General features: G+C 36.0%; 1 protein-coding gene across 1 annotated transcript in view; it reads left to right on the top strand.

Moving 5' to 3' along the window:
* Positions 1 to 23,414, top strand: part of Ush2a (usherin) — a 770,052-nt gene that overhangs the window by 345,131 nt on the left and 401,507 nt on the right. Inside the window, exons 27-29 of the mRNA XM_071619727.1 lie at positions 3,051 to 3,254; positions 3,384 to 3,464; positions 5,931 to 6,131. Coding sequence (XP_071475828.1) covers positions 3,051 to 3,254; positions 3,384 to 3,464; positions 5,931 to 6,131 — 486 coding nt within the window. The remainder of the gene's footprint in view (positions 1 to 3,050; positions 3,255 to 3,383; positions 3,465 to 5,930; positions 6,132 to 23,414) is intronic.

Raw genomic sequence — 23,414 nt, forward strand, 5'->3', positions numbered from 1 at the left:
ATAATAATGACAGAAGTTTAAAACATCAACACAGACCCAAGGGGAATCATTTTACCCACACTAGGACTAAGTCGATGATACTGAAAGATATTTTATTTATGGGTAATACTAAATTTTTATCATTGCAGTATCATTCATATCGGTGGTTCTCAGGCCACTGATAAAATATTAAAGAATGGTGGCAGGAACACAGGAAAAAACTGAAATTAGCTCTTATTATTAGTAGTATTCAGGATACACTGGAATCACATGCCTTTTATTTTAAAAGGCAGATTTTGAGACCCCCATTCTTAACATTCTTACTCAGATGCTTTGAGAGACACTGATCTCTATAAGTAACTGAATGCTCTATATAAACATCAAGGAAAATATTCACCATACAGAGGTGGAGCATTGCAGGTAGTCAATTGCAATTAAAATGAATCATGTTCACTTAATGTATTTCTTTCAATCCACTATCAATAGCCTTCAAAACCTTTCTTGTTCTTTTTCTATGCTTCTTAATTAGCACCTTTTTCTCAGCGGCTCTATTTTGCTATCATATTAGTGCTATTTTTACTTATCAATTAATGTTATGATCTTCCTTTGAGTCAAATGAAAAATTAATCTCCTCTCCATTTTGAAATTCTGGGCAACATAATTTGCTGAAACTGTAAGACCTCAGATCATGGGTGTTTGTCTCCTTAAAACTATCACTTGGGACAATCATTGACATCTAGGTTGGACATGACTGGGCCATGGCATACAGTGTCATGGGCTATGTTCTGCCCAAAGTTTCCAAAGGACAAGAAGGGAGTGGGGACTGGAACCCAGCCTGATTGTCAAGCCAAGTGCACTAGTGCAGGGCTGCCTTCTCTAATGAAGGGCTACTGTTTTTCTGATTTGCTAACCCAGAGCTCTTTTGATTCTCACAAAGGCAGGGGAGCAAGAAAAGAAGTCTCCTCCTTTCACAGCATGCCAGTGCCCGCCCATTCCCTTTCACCCCGCTACTTCTACCCTCCTCCTCCTCCTCCTCCTCCTCCTCCTCCTCCTCCTCCTCCTCCTCCTCCTCCTCCTCCTCCTTTTTCTTCTTCTTCTTCTTCTTTTTTTGTACTGGGAATTGGATCCCAAGATCATTTAACCGCTGAACTATATCCCTGCACATCCCTGGTCTTTTTAATTTTTTTTTTTTTTTTGAGACAGAGTCTCACTAAATTAGCTGGCCTTGAATTTATAATCCACTTGCATCAGCCTCCTGAATTGCTGGGACTACAGGCATCTGCAACAGCCCCTTTTTGTCTTCTTCATGTCTCACTCAAATTTTGAAGTCACTTGGGGAGTATTTCTGGTTATACAGAATCAAAAGTCAAAGTTCATTTGACTCCACTCTGGTCACCACCAGGATACCATGGGAAAGACCCCACAGAACTCTGCAGTAGCATCTTCAAGGTCTGAGGCTAGAGGACCATTGATTCAGAAGGATTCATATTTACAAACACCATTTTATGACTATCTGAACTTTTCTTTTCAGCTGCAAGTTGAAGACTGCCATCTCTGTAGCCTTCTCCAAATTCCAAATTCTGTCTTGTGAATTAATTTGTATGACATTTTGCTTTTAATTCCCTAATTTTAAAAAATTGTATGGAAATACAAATAGCATGAAACTTACCCTTGTAGCCAATTTTAAGTGTTCAATGGCAACAAAGACATGCATATTGTTGTACAACTATTACCATCATTCATATCCAGAATTGTTTTCATCTTGCCAACCTGAAACTGTATTGTAAAGTGACATTTCTTAGAATAGCACTTACTTGCTTGCCAAAGTTGCCTCTTCCTGGTCTCTCTTTGTTGGCAGGAAAATTTGGGTACAGAGACATTAGGTAACTCAGTTATGTGCCATCAGAAAATTACTGCTGATAAAAGTTTAGAAATCTTAGCTTCTGAATTTTGCAGCAAATGCCTTTGTACTCAGCTTTACTGCTTTCAATTCAATTCACCCAACTTATTTAGTGTCTACTGTCAGTATGAGCTAGACTAGTAGTATTGATCAGTTGGGCCTAAAGGAATGTGAATAATAGAAAAAAGCATTTTAAAGGAAATAGCCTGTAACTTAATGTGTTAGAAGACATAATAAGACATTATATAAATGTTGAAGAGAACAATACGGTCATTTTAATCTTGAAAAGAGCTAACCATGTATTTGTGGCCTTTCAAACTCAACAGTGCTTTGTTCAAAGAGAGCATGTGCGTATTCTCTAGCAATCTCAAACTCAGTTTTATGGTCCGAAATTTGTGCAGATTCCTGGGAAGAGTTGTGCCAAACTTCACTGACCTCATCTGTTTAGATAAAATGACATGTGATTCAAGGCAGGAGTTGTTCAATCACTGACTCCATGCATTGCATATATTCAAGGTTCATATTTGAATTTTGTATATACAAGATGATGCCCAGCAATAGCTCTTCTCTACACCAGTTTAACTGGGGCTGCATTTCATACCTCTGAAATGATTATTATGCAACTCATGGCAGTGTCTAAGGATTGTAATATATTTTGAATCTATATTCCGCCTATCCCGCACAACATCTTCAAAGTGTGTTTTCTTTCCACTGAGCTGGTTGCATAATTGTGCTAATTCAAATATTATGTTTTGGCACTTAACAATGCTGATTTATATAGTAACCTAACTTTCCAGAATTGAAGGACATGTGGCTACAGCCTTACCAGAATATGTAATAGCCTAAATTTTATTTCATAACAAGAAATAGAATTTAGAAAATGTAAGCCTAAAGAGGTTTTTTTTTAAAAAAATGCTTTCTGATATCAAAAGTTGAATTGCAGTTATCCATGTATAGATTTTCAAAATAGCAGAAAGACAAATATTTTCTTCTGACAACTTAACCAGATGAAAAGCAGAAGCCATAAAGGATTTCCAAAAGAAGACATGAAAGTTTACAATTGTCTCTAATCCCTCCCTCCCCCCAAAATGTAGCACTGCAGAAGACAAAAATGATTGGTAATTAATGACTCAAGCCCTTTATGTGATACTAATCCCTTACTATTTGCTAGGTTTCGGTGGTTGCATGAAGGATGTTAAATTTACACAGGGTGCTGTCGTTAACTTGGCATCTGTGTCCAGCAGCGCTGTCAGAGTCAATCTGGATGGATGCCTATCAACTGACAGCGCTGTTAACTGCAGGGGAAATGACTCCATCCTGGTTTACCAGGGAAAAGAGCAGGGTGTTTATGAGAGTGGTCTCCAGCCCTTTACAGGTAATGTGGAACTCCTCTAAATTAAATGTCCCATGTCTCCAATTTTTCTCCTCCCCTGCCAACGACCCTTCAGTAGTTAATCTGAGAACTAATTTAATCTTTTGACTTCTTTTTTTTTTCCCACTTAAGAACACCTGTATCGAGTGATAGCTTCGCATGAAGGAGGGTCAGTAGACAGTGACTGGAGTCGGGCACGCACAGCAGGAACAGGTGAATACTGGTTACCTTAAACTTGTGTGTGTGTACACGTAGGCACATATCTGTGCATGTATAACAAAGGAAAGGCTATTACCCTGAAGTAGAAATATTTTTGTAATCTTGCCACAGTGAATACCTTAGTTTGGAAAGGTTAATGACTAAACTAGTTTTATAGATCAGTGCATCTGATTTTTATAGAATATAGTATTTGCTAATGCTGGGTTCTATCCTATTTGGATGCAAACTTCACCAATGGTATTATGTCCGAGGATAAGGAAAGCTTGCAGACTGCATAGATCTTAAGCAACTGAGGGCAGAGGCCAGGATTACCATCAGATGGGGTGATATCTTGACTCTCTTGCAGAGAGCACATTTGAACTGGGACCTAGTTGGAAGCAGATGCATCGGTTACCACATAATTGCAGATGTTTGCTATGGTGTTGGCTATTAGAATCTTAGAATGACTCTCATGGGAGAGAAATTGCTGATCAGTTGAATGGTTTTGAATTGGAAGAGAAACTTCTAGGAGATAGAATATTGTAGATCTAATCTGATACAACTGACTAGAAAATGTTTTGTACAATTTTTACATAATAGCATCACAGGAAGGTGTTCAACACAAGACTTTTGTAAATCAATAGCATTCTACCATTTTGAACAAAATATCTGTCAGAAAGGCAGCCATATCTTAAAATGGTTGCCATTTATGCCTTTGAAATAAAAATTTGCCATATAGTAACATTTTTTTCTAAAGATACATTTTTTCATGTCTTTTGAGGAATCTTCTTAATTTAAAAGATGATTTAAAAGAATACTGTGGTGGGCTACTAACAATAACTTTCAAGGCTGGCTATCTTCTGGCTTCCCAGAAGAGGACCACTTGAAATGCATTTCAAGGATGATTTAAATTATCATCTATTTATACGCCAGACAGTGAGCCTAATGATCTCTTAAAATCTATTTCAACTTCAGAGCTGAGAGAAATATCTAGTACAAAATATTCATTTGTTACTGACATGTTTTCTGCCCTAGTTTCAGAGTCCTCTACTTTCTTAGCAAATATATTATAAAGCCTACTTTTGACTGTGTCAATAATTTAAACAGGTATCTAGAAAGTGCATTATTTACATTGCTTTTGTCCCCACTTGAGTACCACTGAGAAAGTATGCAAGTTGAGCTCTGAATTTATAGTGATGATCTGACCACAGAGTCTTGTGCCATAAATTCATATTTACAATCTGACCACAACACTGAGCAGCTACATGCTCCCAAGGGTTGGAGAATAATTGCACTATTTAATTATTTTTGAGTCAGTTTTGCTCTGTCCCTTATGAGAAGACCATCTGTTAGACAGTGGTGTACTTTGCCCTGTACCACATTTCAGGACTAATAAAATCAACATCTCTCCCATTGTCCCTTTACCTGCCACTCCATCGTGTGGACTGTGTGTTTCCTATAGGTGCCTGTGGTGTATTAATTGCACAGAGAGTGGCTCTTTCCCTCTCTGTTTCCTCTCATGCTTTTTGTTCACTCTGTTTTCCTGAAAGCCATCCTGTTTTATTGGTCTGAACAATAAAGTCGGAGAAGGAGGATATTTGATGTGGGAAAACTAGAGTGATCCTCCATCGACAGGGCTCAGGAGCCCATGAGCAGCTAGAGCAGGTCTCATCCATCATCCTGCCACAGAGTTCTTTGGGCTCTTTGTGTCCCCAGTGCAGTCAGCTGTGATGAAGTTGTTACTGATCAGATCTGTAGAAATATCTAATAAATAGTTAAAGGTTATGGATTTTTGAAATTAGGAGGCTTAGCTTATAAGTGAGATTTTACACTTCCTTCAGACTCTCTCATTTTGTGTTATTGTTTTGGAAAGAATGACTCTGAAAATGATTTGGGGGGATCTCAAGGGCACTAGCTTGCCTAGCCCCCAAAATTCAATAAAAAAATATATCTTCCACATCTTAGCTGGTAGAACTTTGCTTCTTTAAAATTAATTTGAGTAACAATCGAATTTGGGCCAGAAATTTCAAGTACAACACAATCACATGTGTGACATTTTGGGACCAATACACAGAAGATATAAAAGTGTCAAACCATTATGTACAATAACAGTCTAATTATCTTGCTTCAGAGGGGTACATCATAATATTGCATGAACTTGTTATCTGCCTACCAGCCACCTCCTTCTTTATGAGTGATGTTTAAACATGTCGGATACATTAAATGTTTTTGGAAAACCTGGACTAGACTTAAAAGAATGTTATGTCGATGGAGTTTTGATGGTTTTGAAATATCACTTAAACTGAATGGCTCAAGATGTGCAGTCATATTAAATCAATGCTGAAAAGTTACAACTCTAATAAATTGTATTTATGCTAATGGTTGGAGTCTGATTTACTGCAGCCATTAAAAGTGAAGAATAGGGGCAATAGTCTTCACAGAACTGCCATTTTCTCTATTTTCTCTTTTATTCTTTCATAGCTCCACAAAGTGTGCCAACTCCCTCAAGAGTCCGCAGCATAAACGGATATAGCATTGAGGTGACCTGGGATGAACCTGTTGTGGTTAGAGGTGTAATTGAGAAGTACATTCTGAAAGCCTACAGTGAGGATGACCCCTATGGACCCCCAATGCCCTCTGCCAGTGCTGAGTTTGTCAATTTCAGTAACCTCATGGATAAAGGTGATTATTCCACGATGGAATAGATCTCATTAACTTCTTTTTGTTTGGATTTTAAGAAAAAAAAATCTTCTACAAACCTTATACTTTAAATATACTGATATTTTGCTTGCTTAAAAACAAGAACCACCATCTAATATGGTAGAAGTCTGGATCTGTCTACCTAGGATGAAAAGCATAATCCTATAATGTGCTTGGGCTCTCATGGACAAATTCATTACAATGTTGGTACATTTTCCTTCCCCAGAACATCAGCCTATAGGTGGCTATACCTCTTGAACCTCCACAGATATATTTTGTGGGTCTTGTACATGCATGTAACTTACCTATTTTACCATGCAAAACTTTACTCTTTGGGACTAGCCCAAGTTCACATCACCATTATTTATTGTAAAATTGCTAATTAAACCTAATTATCTTGAGGTGGAGCAGTGTTAGAGCCCCAGCAGTTTGACTGGCAAACCAGTGAATCGATTTCTCACGGTGCCTTGTGCCATGAAGAAGGATTAGGATGAGATGCACCCATGTAAACCATTTACATAGCCAACAATGAAATCTTTGCACATCTAGTAAACAAGCATTTTTCAGCTTTTCTGAAATGCTAAACCTACACTTATATGGGAAACCAAAGTAAGACTTAAACCAAAAAAGGTAAAATGCATCAAATTGGGGAGAAAAAAATTTCTATGAAAATAATGTAACTTGAGTCATTATATGGATGTTAGAATAACTTAAATATCTTTCTTCTTTTCGACATTTGTATTGCTTGATCCCTTGAGTCTTTACTTCCTGCTTTAGAAATTTTAGAATCTATAACTTAAATCCCTGTATGTGACCAATTAAAAAAAATCATACTCTCTACTTGCTTTATAGCTTTTACCCTCTTGATAAAAACCCAAGCTGATGAAGTCCACAGCTTACTTTTTTCCACATTGCATGTGACAGCAAAGCAAGCTGACAAATATCAAGGAGTTGTCATTGAAAATGCTCCATCTCAATTTCAAATGGGCCTTTGATGTTGACCCCAATCCTACCATGCCTTTATCATAAGCTCCTGGTCCCATTCTCCTCTGTAAATATATTTCTTCAAGCTATCCAAATGTTAACCTTCCTTCCTCATCCTACTCACATGATGGTTTTATATTTTAGATCAAATTAGATACCATGGAGGAAATAAGAATCTGATATATAGGACTTTTGTTACATTCTTTTTATCAAAGGTATATATTAGGTATATTTCTGCCCAACGAGAATTTTATCAAGTCTTTAATGAATCAATAAATGCTAAAAGATATAAAACCATTTTTGGCATATGGTAAGTATTTGCTATCATTTTATTTTCATTATTTATTTTTATTTTTTTCCTATCTTTTTTTTCACAGAGTTTCCTTTTTCCTATCAAAAATAAAACCTTCATAAATCCCCTAGACCAACTCTGTCATTTCAGAGATGTTACTGATAGCTAATCTTCCTTTCACTTATATTTTTAATCTCTCTCTGCTGTACTAGAGCATGGCCGTAGGAGTATCAGTATCAGCTTATTATTATTGTTAAAATTATTATTAAATGCATCAATTTATTATTAAAGCAAATTCTCTGGCCTCTGTTTCTCCTGCTGAATCAGAAACCCTAGGCCATAGATTACCAATTCTTGTTTTAACAAGCTCTTAGCTGATTCTGATGCATTCCAAAGTTTGAGAACCTCTGGCTCTGGTAATTCTTCACAGGATCATTCAAATTCTGACTATTTGCTAAAAGCAAACTCACCAAGCCATCACAACAAAACCTCTGTTCAAATAAGTTCCCCTCCAGTTTTGCTCTCTCTCTGCTCTTCCCAGACTTCCTGCTAGTGGGAAGTATGTAGGAACATTGATCATGTTCTTTCACTTTATATGGCTTCTGCTCACTCCTTTAGCCATTTTTACATAAGCAAAGAACAGTTTACAACCCTCATCCTCACCACTCTACAGCATTCTACACACTAAATTTCTTACCATTTCTTGAAATATTTCTTCTGTGACTCTTTTTTTCTGAATCCTGGTTCTTGGTGCCCCCTACTACCCTTTTTCTCAATGTTTTTTGCTTATTCCTTGATTACATCTTGGAGAGTCTCAAGATTTAGAACTGGACCCTATTCTTGTCCCCCAACCCCTCTTTCTCCAGATTTGTTCCAGAAACCTTATGGATTCGTAGAACATAGAGATGCTTCTCATTCCAAATTGCATCTCACCTAGACATCCAAATGTCTGCATCCAACAGGCATTTGGACACATTGACAGTACCAATAGGATGTCTGTCTGTCTGAATTTAACATCCTCAAACTGGAATGTTTCCTCCTGCATCTATAACATCAATAAATAACTCTAGCCAGCACTTATTCAAGTTTGAGTTATTCTTAATGTTTGACCATCATCTTCATACCTCATATTCATATTTGCTGATCCATTTTTTTTAAAAAAATGTTCATACAATTTATTAAGTGTATCCATCTATTTCATATCAATTGGTCAGGCCAAACCACTGTAATTCTTGCCTGAACAACTGCGATACTCATATTTTGCAGCTTTTTTTTTTTTTTTTTTTTTTTTTTTTTTTTTTGCTATCCTACCCATGAGTGAGTCCACTATGCAGAACAATGTTACCACTCAAAATCTTTCCACTGACTCTTCCTCAATTACATTTTATCTCAGTCTCCCCTTATCTCCTGAATTTCCAACTTTTCCTGTTATAATTAATATGATAAAATATGTGTGTATATGTATAAAATTCTTCAGGGCAGTTCCTGTCCATGTTCACAGATAAATCCCTAGAAATGGAACAACTAGGACAAAGACTCTTAAAGCTTTGCACAATCTTGGATTTGGAAGTCAGGCATTAGTACAAATCCCTGCTGCATACTTTCCCTGTGACTTGGGGACTCTATACATCCTTGTGGACCCTTCTTTAATGCTTTAGCTTGTAAATAAGAGACTAATACTTAAGTAAAATGTTACAAATATTAAACAATATCATATTCTACTTCTAACATGTTTCAGCTATATAACTTAGACAGATCAATTAAACTCTGTGTGCTTCAGATTGCTTATGGGTAAATGAGAATGAAATACAACTACTTACCTCATGGGATCAATAAAAGGAGAAAATGAGTCCAAGTATGCATAAAGCACACAGCATTGTGCTCGACATGGACACTATCAGATGTCTATAAACTGTGTATCCAGTACTTAGCATATGGTAATTTTTTCAAGAAAAGAGTAGTGATTTTTTAGCTGTATTGCTGCCAATTATTTCTCCAAAAGTGTGCGTGAATTATATTCTACCAGCAAGCAGAATACAGTATTGCACATTTAATTTTCTCCTAATCAACACCATGCTTTATAAGGTAAAGTATGTCAGAATATTGTCATAATTTGAACTTATTTGAAAACCATAGAAATTAAACATTTTCAATATGCATTGAGCACTTATACTTCTATGACAAGTTTAAACAGGTTCATTGTTAGTTTTTCCATTGTAGGAGCACTTTTTTTTTCATTGATTGAAAGTATTTCTTACACTATGAGGAAGAATATGCAAGTTAGTCTCAGATGATGCAAACTCCCCTGAATGTGTCAGTTTTCTTTTAATTTGCCTTTTGCACATATTTAAAAAATATTTATGTGGTTAATATAATATTTAAATTTTGTGTTACTTTCCTATGGGTGATTTGGAAATTTTCCATATGCTCCATTCATGGTAGACTAATATTTGTTTATGTTAAATATAGCAGCTTAATAATAAGCAATACATTCTCTGAAATAGTAATTCTAAATTTATAGTAAGATCTATTTAGAAACTGGGTGTAGAGAAGCATTTTAAATTAAACCAGTCTCTTCCAAGATTATGAAAGATATCTATCTCCCTGGAGGAGAGACCCCACCAGATTGGAAACCAGGACAGTGGATGTTACGATAGTGCATGTGAAGCATGTAAATAGTGTATAGGGAGAAGAAAATTAGAGAAACATTGACTAATTGTTATTTGATTTTTATATACCCAATCTGTCAAAAACTAGGAAAAATGTCTCCACTCTGAATGCAATTTTGTCAATGTTTTCCTTGAGATATTCAGTTTTTTCTTGCATTTTAAAAAATTACTTTTTGTATTCATTATTTCTATTTTAATCTTAAAGAGACATGATGTTTTAGGAATATATCTATAGCTTGAGTTTTAATAATTCATTTTAAAATTCTCTGTATTTTAGTAGGGGATGTCTCTCCACATGTATTTTTGCAATTAATGTAATTGCTTGTATATCTACTATCATGTTTTAGGCTTTCCAGTTTTTGCTAATTATTTGTTATTTATTTTGTTTTACCATTTTTTTTTTAAATTTCCAGTATGGACTAGGACTTCTTTAACTTTATTCCTCACAAGGAATTATAAAGGTACAAGTGTTGCTCACAATTTGAAAATGGGAAGGCAAGAACATGTACAGAAGGTAATCTTAAAAATTAATAAAAACTCTGATATGGTCAGGTGGACTTTGATTGTGAAGAATTAGGAAGATGGGACTGTATATGAGCTGAGAGTCATCAGAGCCAGCTTGGGTAAATTATCAAAGTTAGAGAATTTCACAATGAAGAAAATAAATACTAGAAAGTGGTATGAAAGGGATGACAACATAGAGAAACAGAAGACTGGGTTTGCTGGAGATGTTAAGGGTATGTAGATTGATTGGTGGCAATTGCTTTGTCCATTGGTTAAGAAAAGTATCAAAAGAGAGAAAAATAAGTAAAGTGAATTTCAGAAATATTTGTTGTTGGTCTTGAAAGTAACCCCCTTTGGAATACTTGAGGTGATTTTTGTCCATATTTTAATATTTAATTAATTTTGCTTGTTAGTGTCTTATTTATTTAACTAAATAATGCGATATATAGGCAGTTTAAATTCATTGGCTGATATAGAGTTCTTTATCTATTAACTTGAAAACTGTTACCAGAAAATACATTGATTTTTTTTTCATTGATTTATTTTTTTCTGTTATATGATGAACTCTTTTACTCCTCAAATTTGAGTCTTCCTTCTACTTGAAAAATTTAGTCTCGCATACATGATCATTCTTTCTGGTAAGAGATAACAGCTTTTAATGTTATGTATTCCATCTGAGGTAGTTTGTTCACTTTCATAGTTCAGAACAAGCTTACAGAGTCAAATCAATCTAGGCTCAATGTCCATATATGCCACTTACTTGCTGCATGTTATCAGGCAAATTTAAAAACATCCCTAGATTTGAATTTCCTCCTGGTCGATTGGGAATAAAAACCTTCTTTATATTAGGCAACTATTATGACTTTAAAAATAAATTGCTTACATAAAATATTTTGCTCAGAAATAGACACAGAGAAAATGTTCAGTGGATTAGTAGCTATCTTTATAATCTCTTAGTTACAGATTTTGAAGCCTAGGTTATTGCCCTGGTAATTGCTTCTTTTTATTTTCTGATTTTTCGGACTGTTTATCCTGTTGTTTTTCAGTTGATTATTAATCCATCTCTTTCCATCTGTGATATGGTTTACATTTGTTCTTCTTCTTTTCCAGCTCACTTTGGTATCTGCTGCTTCTAAGTGTTCTCAATTTTCATTTCTATCTCTGTTGATTACCACTTACTTTCTGTCTCTTATTTCACAGATTCCAAGTTCTTTAGATCTTATTAATAAGCAACTGATGATTTTTCAGTTTTATAGGTTTCCAGAATTAAATCATTCCCAGAGCAGGATAGTTTTCTGGAATTTAAGGGCTATTTTCTCATCTTTTTGAGTTACAGTTTTCCTATCAGCTACAATGCGTCCCCCAGCCTCTCCTCCAACACTTCAGCTGCTGCGTCCTTAAACTTGTCTTCAGCCTAGTTGTTTGCACAAGAAAATTCATTTTTTTTTCAAATTCTTTTACTGGACAGCCAGTTTCTGCTAATAAAAACCTTCATGGGGATTATGACTGGGTCAATTGGGGTAAATTTGCATTAGCCTCACTCACCTCCCTTCTTCCCAGTCCTAGATGAAGTAGGACTACCAAGAGTTCTGAAGCCTTTTGCACCCAGCTAGGGTGTAGGTTTGCCAGAGATTCTGCCTTTCCATGATCTCTTTCTAGACATTTCCAAACATTTGATCTTTTGATTGAGATTCTTATAAGATGGTAATGCACAACCATAAGTAGCCACTGGAGAACTTTAAAAATACAGATGCCCATGTGTCCCTCATCCCCACTTTTACCTTTGTACAAATCATATGATGTAATTGGTATAGAATTTAGCCTGGTGCAAGTAATTTTAAATGATCTCAGGTAATTCTGTTGCTCAGCCAGCACTTGATAAATGTTACTAAAAGGAGGAACCAGGAAACATTATTAAAAGGAGGAATTTGATACCAATTGATCAAGTTTCAATTTTATCCAGAAATTCTATGACAGCTTCCACCTCCAAACTAAAACTAAAAAAAAAAAAAAAATGTATATTTCTTCATATAATGTGTAAAATACAAATACTAAAAGTAAAAGATAATGTAAGCAAGAAACATAGGATAACAAAAACTAAGTACACTGATTATTGGGAAGAAGTGAGAAATTATGGTCAGAGAAAAGCAGAACGCAAAAGAAAAGGACGTGATTAAAAATGAATATCAATTAAGTGAATAGGATAGTGAGACAGAATATTTGCCATTTATGAATTTGGTTACCAGGGGATTAAATGAGATAACTCCCAATAGCAATGGAGAGTCCAAGGGTTAACAGCCCCACTCAGGAACAAATGGGCCCCTTTGGGCCACAGGGTCTAGATTCTGTGCCCTCCCAAGGCCAGAGTTCAGAACCAGGAGCTCTTGAAAGTTCATTTCCTCAGCTGGAGCCTCAGGGTAGAAAGCCCTGCAGTTATCCCTCCTATTTCTATAGACTTGTTGCAAAGGGCTCCAATTAACTCTGTAGCTTTTGCTGATTTTCCTCTGCAGCCCTGTTAACATGCAAAACCTCTGCCCAGGAGACCATCCAGGCATTTCCCCTCAAACAGGGTGCTCAGAAAATGTCTTCACAATTTGTTTTGAAATTATTTCCAGAATGAGTGGATTCAAGTGTTTGCACATATATAATTATTTTTATCCTTAAGATGTTTAAACATGTAAACTTAATTATTAAAATAATTAGCATAGCCCAGAGCATCTGGCATTCTACTAGGGTATAGTTGGTACATAGAAAATATATTTTATTATTTTATTATTGAACTAAAATCTAAGAGTTATGTTTCTTCTTTAAGTAGAATAATAAATAAAAAAAATCTTTATTATAGTTTAACAGATGAACCAATAATAATTTTCAGATGACTCAAATGTATGTAGAAAATAAAATTTATGTAGAAAATAAAAAATTGAATTGATAAGGCAATTGATATTATAGCTTTTAGTACTAAAACTTATTCAGTTCTCATATACAGTAGACTTTAATTTTTACCTGAAAAAAAAGTGGGTTCCATACTGAAGATCGCTCTCTATTTGTTCTCTCTCTTCCATAGTCTTAGTAATAATTAGGTGAATCAATTCTATTGGCTATGAGGTGATTCCCCAATTGCTTAAGTGTGCTAGGAGGTAGAAATCTGCATTTTACCCAGTTCTCCAGCTGATTGTTTTTGCAGAAGGGTCATGGACCACACATTGAAAAACACTCATGTCAAGGAACAGTCAGGTGAGTAGGGATCATTTTCACCTGTAAGGCTTAATTTATCCCTGCTTTGTCTTCTCATTCCCTCTGTGTTACTTTTGCCACCAGATAAATGCTAGGACAAGTTGAAGCAATAGAAAACAATGCAAATAGAGCCTCTGACCTTCAAGAGCAGTGCTTCCGAAAGATCCCAGGGGAAAGGAAATGAGAATTAGTCAGGGATCTTGGTTAAATGCAGATTCTGATTTGTTAGGTCTGGGTGAGAGGCAACATTTCTGGCCAGCCACCCTCCCACATTGTGATGCTCAGTAGAAAGGCAAGAAGCTCATTATTTGTATTGGAAATGATGGTGGGGGAGAGTTCTAAATTACAGAATGTCCATGAATTTCAGAGCAAATAAAGACCAGTGCAATTCAAAGTATGATGTACAACTGTAATGACCTGCATTTAGGTTATAAACTTTTGATTACACACCTTGGAAGTAAGGAAGGCATGAGGACAAAAGTGAAAAAACAAATAAACAACAACAACAACAACAAAACACTTAAAATAATACCTTAGGCAAAGAATGCTGTCCACTCCTGGAACTGATAATACCTGTAAGCAAGAAAGAATATGGTAATGATTTTAGGGTCTCCCAACCACTGACAAAGAAGTAGAACTCACTGTTGGATTGGGGTCCCTTCAAAGAGGAAGAAGGCCCAGGATCCCTGAAGAGTCATTGATTAATGAGGAGTTGGAGACATACACAAAACCAAATGTACTATACTTTATGAGCCATATTAGGAGTTGCCAGGAGAGTTTAAATCACAAGTCATTTTTGCATCATGCTTGACTTGATCTTAAACCCAGATATCAGTCCATTAATAAAATGCTACCCTGTGTGTGCATGTGAATGTGTATATATACATACATATACACATAATATGCTTAAGCTATATATATATAATATAGATTATTATTGTACCTACATGGGAAGGCTGTGAAGAGATATTTGTAATTTAATGCCATGCAATTTATTTTTCTATTTAGCTGAGAATTCTTATTCCACAGTTGTGGAATAAATAATGTTTTCTGACTCCTTTCTGTACCCCATTGTATTTCTTCATCAGACAAAAGTCTTCTAAAGAATAAGTATCATGTTTTATATTTATTTCAAGTCTGGTTCAGGACCTTCCTCAAGAAAGATGATCAATATATTTTTGAACAAGAATTAATGGAGAAATGGGGCTGGGGCTGTAGGTCATTGTCAGAGCGCTTGCCTAGCATGTGTGAGGCACTGGGTTCAATCCTCAGCACCACATAAAAATAAACAAATAAAATAAAGACATTCTGTCCATGTACAACTACAAAAAAAATAATTTTTAAATAAATGGTGAAATGAATTCAGCTTTCTGCTACTAACCCTTTAGTTCACGCAGTGTTAATATTAAATTATCATGATAAGTTGAATGGTGTATTGAACTGCTGGTCCTTACTAAAGTCTCATAAGACCTTTTGCTCTTCTAAAAGAATTTTTTTGAAATAATGTAAAGAACTATCACAACTTTAACATATATGCATATACATATGAAACTTAATACATATCTTCCCCATGAGAAAAATGTACGGTAGAGGGTAAATAGAATCTGTAGTTTGGTTCCAAAATTTATACCTCAGAATGGGACTTAAGCAGAATATATTTGAAATTAAAAATAATGGAAATCCAAGCTGAAACAGTGGTGCACACCTGTAATCCCAGCGTGAGGTTGAGACAGGAGGATCACCGGTTCAAAGCCAGCCTCAGCAAAAGCAGGCACTAACCAACTCTGTTAGAGCCTGTCTCTAAATAAAATGCAAAATAGGGGATGTGAATCAGTGGTCCAGTGCCCCTGAATTCAATCCCCAGTACCAAATAATAATAATAATAATAATGGAAACCAATACTTCTGCAATGGTGATTATTACACATCACATAAATTATTCATTTGATTTAAAAATTTTATTCTGTGTTCTAAGCTAGTGCCATCTAGTTTTAATTTTATTTTTGAGATAGGACCTCACTACGTTTCCCAGGTTGGTCTCGAACTTGTAAGCTCAAGTGACCCTCCTGCCTCAGCCCCTCAAGTAGCTGGGTCTATTGGCATATGAGACCATGCCCAGCTGTCATCTGCTTTATACTACCAAAATATAGTATATAAATATACTACCAAGCATTCTCTCTTCAGTAAATTGAGACTTCTATCAAGGACACACTAATACAAATGGGCTTATCATTTTTAATTAGTTTCACTTAAGAAGCAGAGAACCCAAAATAACAGTGATTTAACCAATAAAGTTTGTTGTTGTTTGTTTGTTTGTTTGTTCACTGCAAATAGTAACTGCAGAGGTGGGATGTTCATAGGCCTGGGACCCATCCACTTTATCTTTTTGCTATACCATTTTTAGTGACAAGTTTCCTACCTGGCTTAAGTTTCAGCCATTCATTCAGATTTCCACCTAGTAGGAAGGAAAAATGGCTGAGGACAGATGCAAAAAGGTATATTTTGAAAGTGGTCTCTCCATCTCTGCTTGCATTCTGTGGTCAGAACTTAGTTACAAGCTATACCTACCCTCAGGTTATGTTGGGAAATGTCCTAATTCAAAGCAGGCATTTGCCCTGCTCAAAAAATCTTTTTATTTGAGGAAGAAGAATGTAGTATATGATAAAGACCAATTAGTGGTCTCTGTCACCTGCAGCAAACATTAGAAGGAATGGCAAATAAAAAAAACAACAACTTTGTTTTGATGGTGTTGTTAAAAGATGAATTTTGAGGAAATCTTTGTTAGTTTTTATAATACTCTATAAACTAATATTCCATATTTGTAATTTATTATAAACTATTTCTTTAAATGTAAATCTTAAGAGAAATTAGTCTGAAAAAATCCACACTACAAAAATATGGCCTATGACATAAATAGTAAAAAATAGAAATGATGTAATGTTGCTGCTTAGCTAATGTAGAAGAATTTCATTAGGTAATGCAGTGTTGATGAGTTAATAGCTTTGTTTTACTCTCCTGAATACAAAATGTTCATGAACTACTTATATATTGTGAATTTCTTATAAGAGAATTTATTTTTCCCCTTTTTCTTTTTTTTTTTTTACAAGCTATTAATTTTAAAATATAAGAATTTGCAGGACTGGATTTGGATTTCTTTTTGGTAACACATAACCTGGTTAAAAATGACAGTAAGGTATATATTCTGTGATAAAGTGGTAATCAACTAGGCATGCCCATAACATTCAATACATATTCTTTAAGATTGTCATTCAGATTTGGTAAAGAAAGAGAGCAGTCACCCTAATTGTCTGTTTTCCACTTTTATAATTTTTATTTATATTATATTTAGAATGTATAAAAAAATTTATATAATAAAAGTCCAATGTAGTAGTCAAATAAGCAAGTATATATGCCTACAATATTAAACATGTTAGTTAATTATATAAACATCAGGCATGCACACACATATACTCAGACACATCCATGTGGAGTTTCTTATGCATTGGTATTTTGGGGAATAAAAATACAAAGTTGCATGTTTGAGGTAACGAACCTTCTACTTTCTCTTTGTAGACAGTAGATTCTAGTATTAAATTTGAACCTCTGAGTACATTTTTAATCAACTATTGGCTATAAAAAGCAAACTATTATTTTTAGTAATATTTTGTCAGTAGATCTCTTTCCTTCTTATTTACCTGGGGCTTTGATCACAGGGGAAGAACAAAGGTTAGAATGTGTGGGTTCTGACTTTGGCCCTAGTGTTCTCTAGCTGTATAGATGTGAGCAACTCTGTCACGCTCTGCCCCACAGCAGCTCCCTCTCGATGGGGTAATACCATCAAAGGCTTATAGCAGGGAACATGGGACACTTGTCAGTAGCGGGGACTTTTGTTTCTTTCTTTTCCTCCTGTCTCCTTGCTCACCTCTCTGCTTAGTCAGGTCCAATATTATGTGGAGAGTCCCAATGATGTCTATGTCTGCCCTTCAAATAAGATAAAGAGTTACCTTCAAATTTATTTAGAATAAAAATGACAGGGACTCTGTAGTTCTTACCATGAAGGCAATGATTTAAAAATTGAGGTTAGATTTAAGCCTGCTGAGAGAATCTTAACTGGAAAATGCTCTGAGGTCAATTAAAATCACTGGTTAAACCATGTGTTAAGACTGGGATTAGGCCCTATATTTTATAAAGGAAATAAAAGAATATTATTTTTCCTATTTATAAACATCAAAATCAGCATAGTCTTTGACCCAAGGTGTACAATTTTCTGTGTTCCCTAGTGAAAGTTTTTAAAATGAGGTCAAAAAGCCCATTTGAAGGAAATGAAATGTAAGAAAAATTAGTTTTAAATTTCCAAAATATCACCTTGGTTTCCAGGTGTGCCTGCTATTTCATCTTTCAGGTAAAATGAAAATTGGCTTTTACTTTATAAATATTAGCGATCCTTATTTTTATTTAAAATGCTACCAAAACCACAAAAACAACACCAACTTCCTTGGCTACTAAGAACCAGAAAAGAAGCATCCTGGGTGTGTTTCCACATCTCTCCTAGACCATTAAATTTTCATCCATATTTAACAAATGTCATTATTCAGTTTCATGGGGTCACTGTGTCAAAATGTCTGTGTTAGGACTTTAATTTATTTTCCGAGGGTCCTTTAAGTGGGCAGAAAGCATGGCACATTGGATTGATTTACTCTCTTTAATCCATCCACTCGGCTGGTTTGGGATGTATACTTAAAAATTAGAATTTATCAGGACTGCAGCAGAATCCTGAGCCAGAAAGTCGCCTTTTCTTCTGGTCTCCTCCCTGAGGCCAGTTTTCTTTGATAGGGGTGGGTTCTTCCATTGTGTCTCCAGGTATAGTAGCAGCTCTGCCTGTGTGGTGTCCCTTACCAGATGGTCCTCTTAATAAATGCCTTGCTCTGGCCCACCCTCACTTTCTTGATCCAAATGTGAAATGCCAGCAAATAAATAAGAGCATTGCACTCTGATGAGTTCTCTTGAGATGGAGGAAAGCCCTGGGGAGAGGAGAGTAGAAACAGCTTTTCTGTTTGCTAGTGACTGCTCCTAATTACTGGCCAGTAGGTAGAACACACCACTTAGATAATATAAAAATAAAGAGAGAAAATAAATCCTCTATATGATTCCAGATGACTTTGCTAATATGAAAACATTCTTGGATTGTTGGAGTCCGTTTGATATATCATGCATGATCTTTGCAAGGGGCTCCCTGACTTTGGACTCAGGGTAGACAATTGCTGTGTGCAGATTTCCCCGCCAGACTCAAAGTGCAACGGAAATGAGTGGGTAATGAGAGCAGAGCAGCCAGTTCTTTAATTGAATTAAAAGCTGGGTGACATCAATGCAGACACCTGTCCAATTACAGACAGGCCAAGGTGTTTACCATTGCTGTACAAGCGATTCGAAGATGACAGAAATCTTTCCGCCCACAGATTAACATAATGAAGGAGAACAGATTACAGTGGATGCCAGCCAAACACCTAGGTTGGCAGCTGGGGGTGGGGCGGGGGAGGGAGGAGGAGTCTGCTGAAGTATGTAAATAGAAATGGAGAGTCTTTTTTTTGTTTTGTTTTTCCTCTCCAAAATGTATTTGGCTTTTAAAAGGATGCCAGTTTGCTTTGTGTCTCAGGCTCGGTTTCCAGGCAGAGCATTTATACTTGTCTGCATTTAGTCAGAGAAGTTAATCATAAAATTTCAGCGTCAAAGCAGACTGCTCTGTTGTTCCATGCTTCTAGGCATCCAGAGTCCTATTAGATGCACAAAAGCTTATGCAGCTGGTGTCAGCCCCACGATGATGATTTTCTCTTAGGTAGTAGGGCTGCCTCCAATTATTGATATTCCTCGTTGGTGCCTTTGAAACTGGAGATTAGAGCAAAGGAAAGAAAGTGTTAACAATATCAATCTATCAATCAAAGGATACAATTGCCTGTTACTTTGGTGGCTCCCTGGAAGGGGTAAGGTGTGGTGGGGCTCTTATGAGATGGCAGTAGCCTAATAGCACTAAGAGAATGAAAGATCTTCAAATTTTCAGTCAACTATCAAGTGCCAGTTTTTTGCATAATAGTAATAGCCGTATAATAGCTGATGAAGAAATGGGCATGTGAAGAAGTATATACTTTTTGCATTCTTGGGAATCCTGTCAATCATTATGAAGGACTTTTATGTTGCAAGCTTCTCCCGACACAGATTCTTCCCTTCTGCTAGGTGGAAATCCTCAGAGTGCAGAGTTTGGAGCCATATGCAGAAACGCAGAAGGGTTCTTAAATTCCTACCATGATGTATTTCCTTCTCCTAAAACATGTCCTGCCCTGCTCTTTAAGCTTGGGCTTTCTGTTCCCACTGTGGCCCACAGGACTGCAACTCAAACAGAATCTACTTACTTGACTTCAAACTCCCTTGGTGTGGCATGTCAAGATTTCTCAATGTTAAGCATTAATGCAAAATGCATTATCGCTTCGCAGTGAGAGTTATGGTCCTTCTGGTGCCAATGATTTTAATCCAGATACCAATGCTCCTGTGTTTCATGGGTTACTAACACTTTTAAGACATCAATAATGCTTACTTTATGCTTATTGAATGGTCTTTTTTTTTTTCCAGCTTGCCTTCTTCCATTATCAAGAAAGACTGGCAGGTTTCCTGACATGGTTGGGACCATTTTCTGATTTCACAGAGTTTTGTGGCTGAAAGGGAGTTTCAGAGGTCATCTTGCCTGCCTAGCGATAGGGACACTCAAATTAAAGAGAAAGACTTTTCTGTGATAACTCCCAAACAAGACATTCACATCCAAGCCAATCTTCAAGTTCTCACTGGAGGAATAGAATTTATAACCACTCCAAGTGTCATAAAGGAATACCACCCCATTTTCTCCTATTGGGTTTTCAGTGGACACATTATTTATGTCTTGGATTCTTTTGTAAATATGTCATATGGTATATTTCTCTGTATTTTAAAAATAGAACACAGACAGACTTTTGGTAACCTTAGGTTTTGAAAATTAGTCCTTCATTAAATATAGGCCTCTTGTCATGTTAGCCTGGAAAGTCCAGATCTGACAATTGTCGCTGTCCACTTCACATGTATGCAAGCCTTCTGCTTTCTGTATTAATCTGGTTATTACTGTTATCATTAGGGTCTTTCTAGCTCTAACATTTTCTTATATTAAAAGCTTTGTAAAAAATCATTTGTCTTCTAGAGGCAGATCAAGAAAAATTGATAAATGCTTTTTTATGTTATTTTATTACCATAGTAAGTTTCTTTTCCAACAGAGTATATAATCTAAGTATCATTTTGATACCTAAGGCAATGCCATTAGAAAAAATCACTCAAGGATCTCAAAGGAGATATCCAAGAAGGGCTGCCTTCCTCTGTCTTAGAGAGAATGTACTTTTCCTCCGTCTTTGATAATAGAACAACTTTTTACAGGTATCAACTTTAATCTATCCTGGTATAAACACTCCATATTGAGAACCAAAGGAGACCAATCAATTGTCCCAGAAGATAGGATGGCTTCATTATTATTCTGGTTTAAGAGGAGCATCCATTTCCCCTGCCCTAATACTTCACTGTAACCTGCCAAGAAGGGAGAAAATGCTGGATTGTACCCTGATCTTCTTACTGAAGTTGATAATACTAGCTTGTATTTAGGGGAAATTCTTCAGTTGGTTTGACCAACTTTGTTTCTGAATCATAACATGATGGACAAGTTCCCCCCTGGGAAAGAAATGGCACTCCAGCCTCAGGAAGGACAGCATGTTTTTTGAATTTATGATTTATGTACTATCCAAAACCTTCCACCTGGGACCCAGAATTGGCAAGAACCAAAACATCAGCTCTCTTCTCCTTTTTTTTTTTCTTTCTTTTTTCTGTTCTCGGCTTTGCAGCTCTCATTTCTCAGTGTTTATTATTGTTTCACCTGGCTTGAAGTGGGAAATGTGAGCACTGTGATAAATGGCCTGTAAGATGATCTAGTTTCTCTCTTCTTTCTTTAAAAATCATGAGATCTTTCTATGAAATATAACTTGATAATCTTCTCTAACAAAGCACATTGCTGGGGAAAGCACATTTACTGAGAGTTGTATTGCCTTGGTGAATGTCCTTTTAAAATATTGTCTTTAAATATATATATTATATATATATATATATATATATATATATATATATATATATACATACACACACACACACACACACACACAAGACCATATAAATGCCTCTGTCTAAATTAGGGTGATAATTAATGGAGGAATTTCATGATACATAGATGCGCACAAAGAAACTCCTCTAGTGAAAGCAAGGCGGGTTAAATAAAACCTTGACAATCATTTAGTGCATGCCAAGTCAGTATCTGTTTGACATGATCCTTCTTAGTCTACATTAATACCTTTCCTGATTAGCTGATAAAACAGTTGCAATGCCAATATAGCACTTCAGTTATAATCAGGGAAGAAATAGTGTCTCAGGATAAAGTAATTTTTAAGGCCAGACAGCAAAATTGCTAAATAATAGAACCGCTTTTATTTTTCTCAACGATAACGTTACCTGGATGTGTGACAAACCTTCGTGCTGAGGATCTGAGATCACCAAACTCTATACAATCATTGTGCCTTTTTGGACACAGTATTCAAAAGCTTCAGTTAAGGCATGTTCATCTGTGAAAGGCACTGCCTTTTCCATATGCCATCTAATTCAAGTGATGAACAAAGGAAACTAACCTCATACCCCATCATGATGTTTTTGCATGTGTCAAAATTAAAAGTTTTATTTACTGGGGGCTGATTCATTTCTTTATAGTGTGGCATTATACTAATTCAGGTGATGCAAGTTGTCCTATTTAGAATATTACAGTAGGTTCCAACTTGCCAACAGGACATAGCAAATGCCAAAGATTTTCTAAGGATACAATGGCTAGAATGAATATTGTCCTAACGCCTCTGATTGGAGCCTGCAATTTGAATATCACAGTAGAAGCATCAAGAAATGGGAATACAAATTGCTGGGGTATAGTTCATTGGTAGAGCACTTGGCTACTATGCTCAAGGTCCCCTGAGATGGGGATAACACAGTCGTTATCTCAAAGAGACACTATTAAGGTTAATGAGTTAAGGAATCTAGAAGAGTAGACACAGAGCTATGTAAGTAGAAAGTTTATGCCAGTACTGAGAGAGAGAGAGAGAGAGAGAGAGAGAGAGAGAGAGAGAGAGAGAGAACTTAAGAAATAGTTTAGGATGTTGTGTGGAGATTGGGACATGTTGAGTATGATGCCACAGTGGGACATCCAGGTGGGGTCAGTAGTCAACATATGGAAATGCAGAAGGAAAGCTCTGTGGAGGTGTGAAGTCTGTAGAAAAGCAGATGATCACTGACAGGTGAGGTTTCATAAACTAACAAAGGTATGTGTTTAGAAAAGGGAGGAGGCCTGAGGACCCCACCTTGTGAAACACAAGTTATTTAAGGGACTGTGAGAGAACATACAGTAAGTGTAGAAGTGTAAGGATAGAGGGTTATTTGATTTAGTATTTAAAAGAAGACAAGTAATCTTTGAAAGATAAAAATCATC

The sequence above is a fragment of the Marmota flaviventris genome, chromosome 12 (assembly GCF_047511675.1).
Source record: "Marmota flaviventris isolate mMarFla1 chromosome 12, mMarFla1.hap1, whole genome shotgun sequence".
Lineage (NCBI taxonomy): Eukaryota > Metazoa > Chordata > Mammalia > Rodentia > Sciuridae > Marmota > Marmota flaviventris.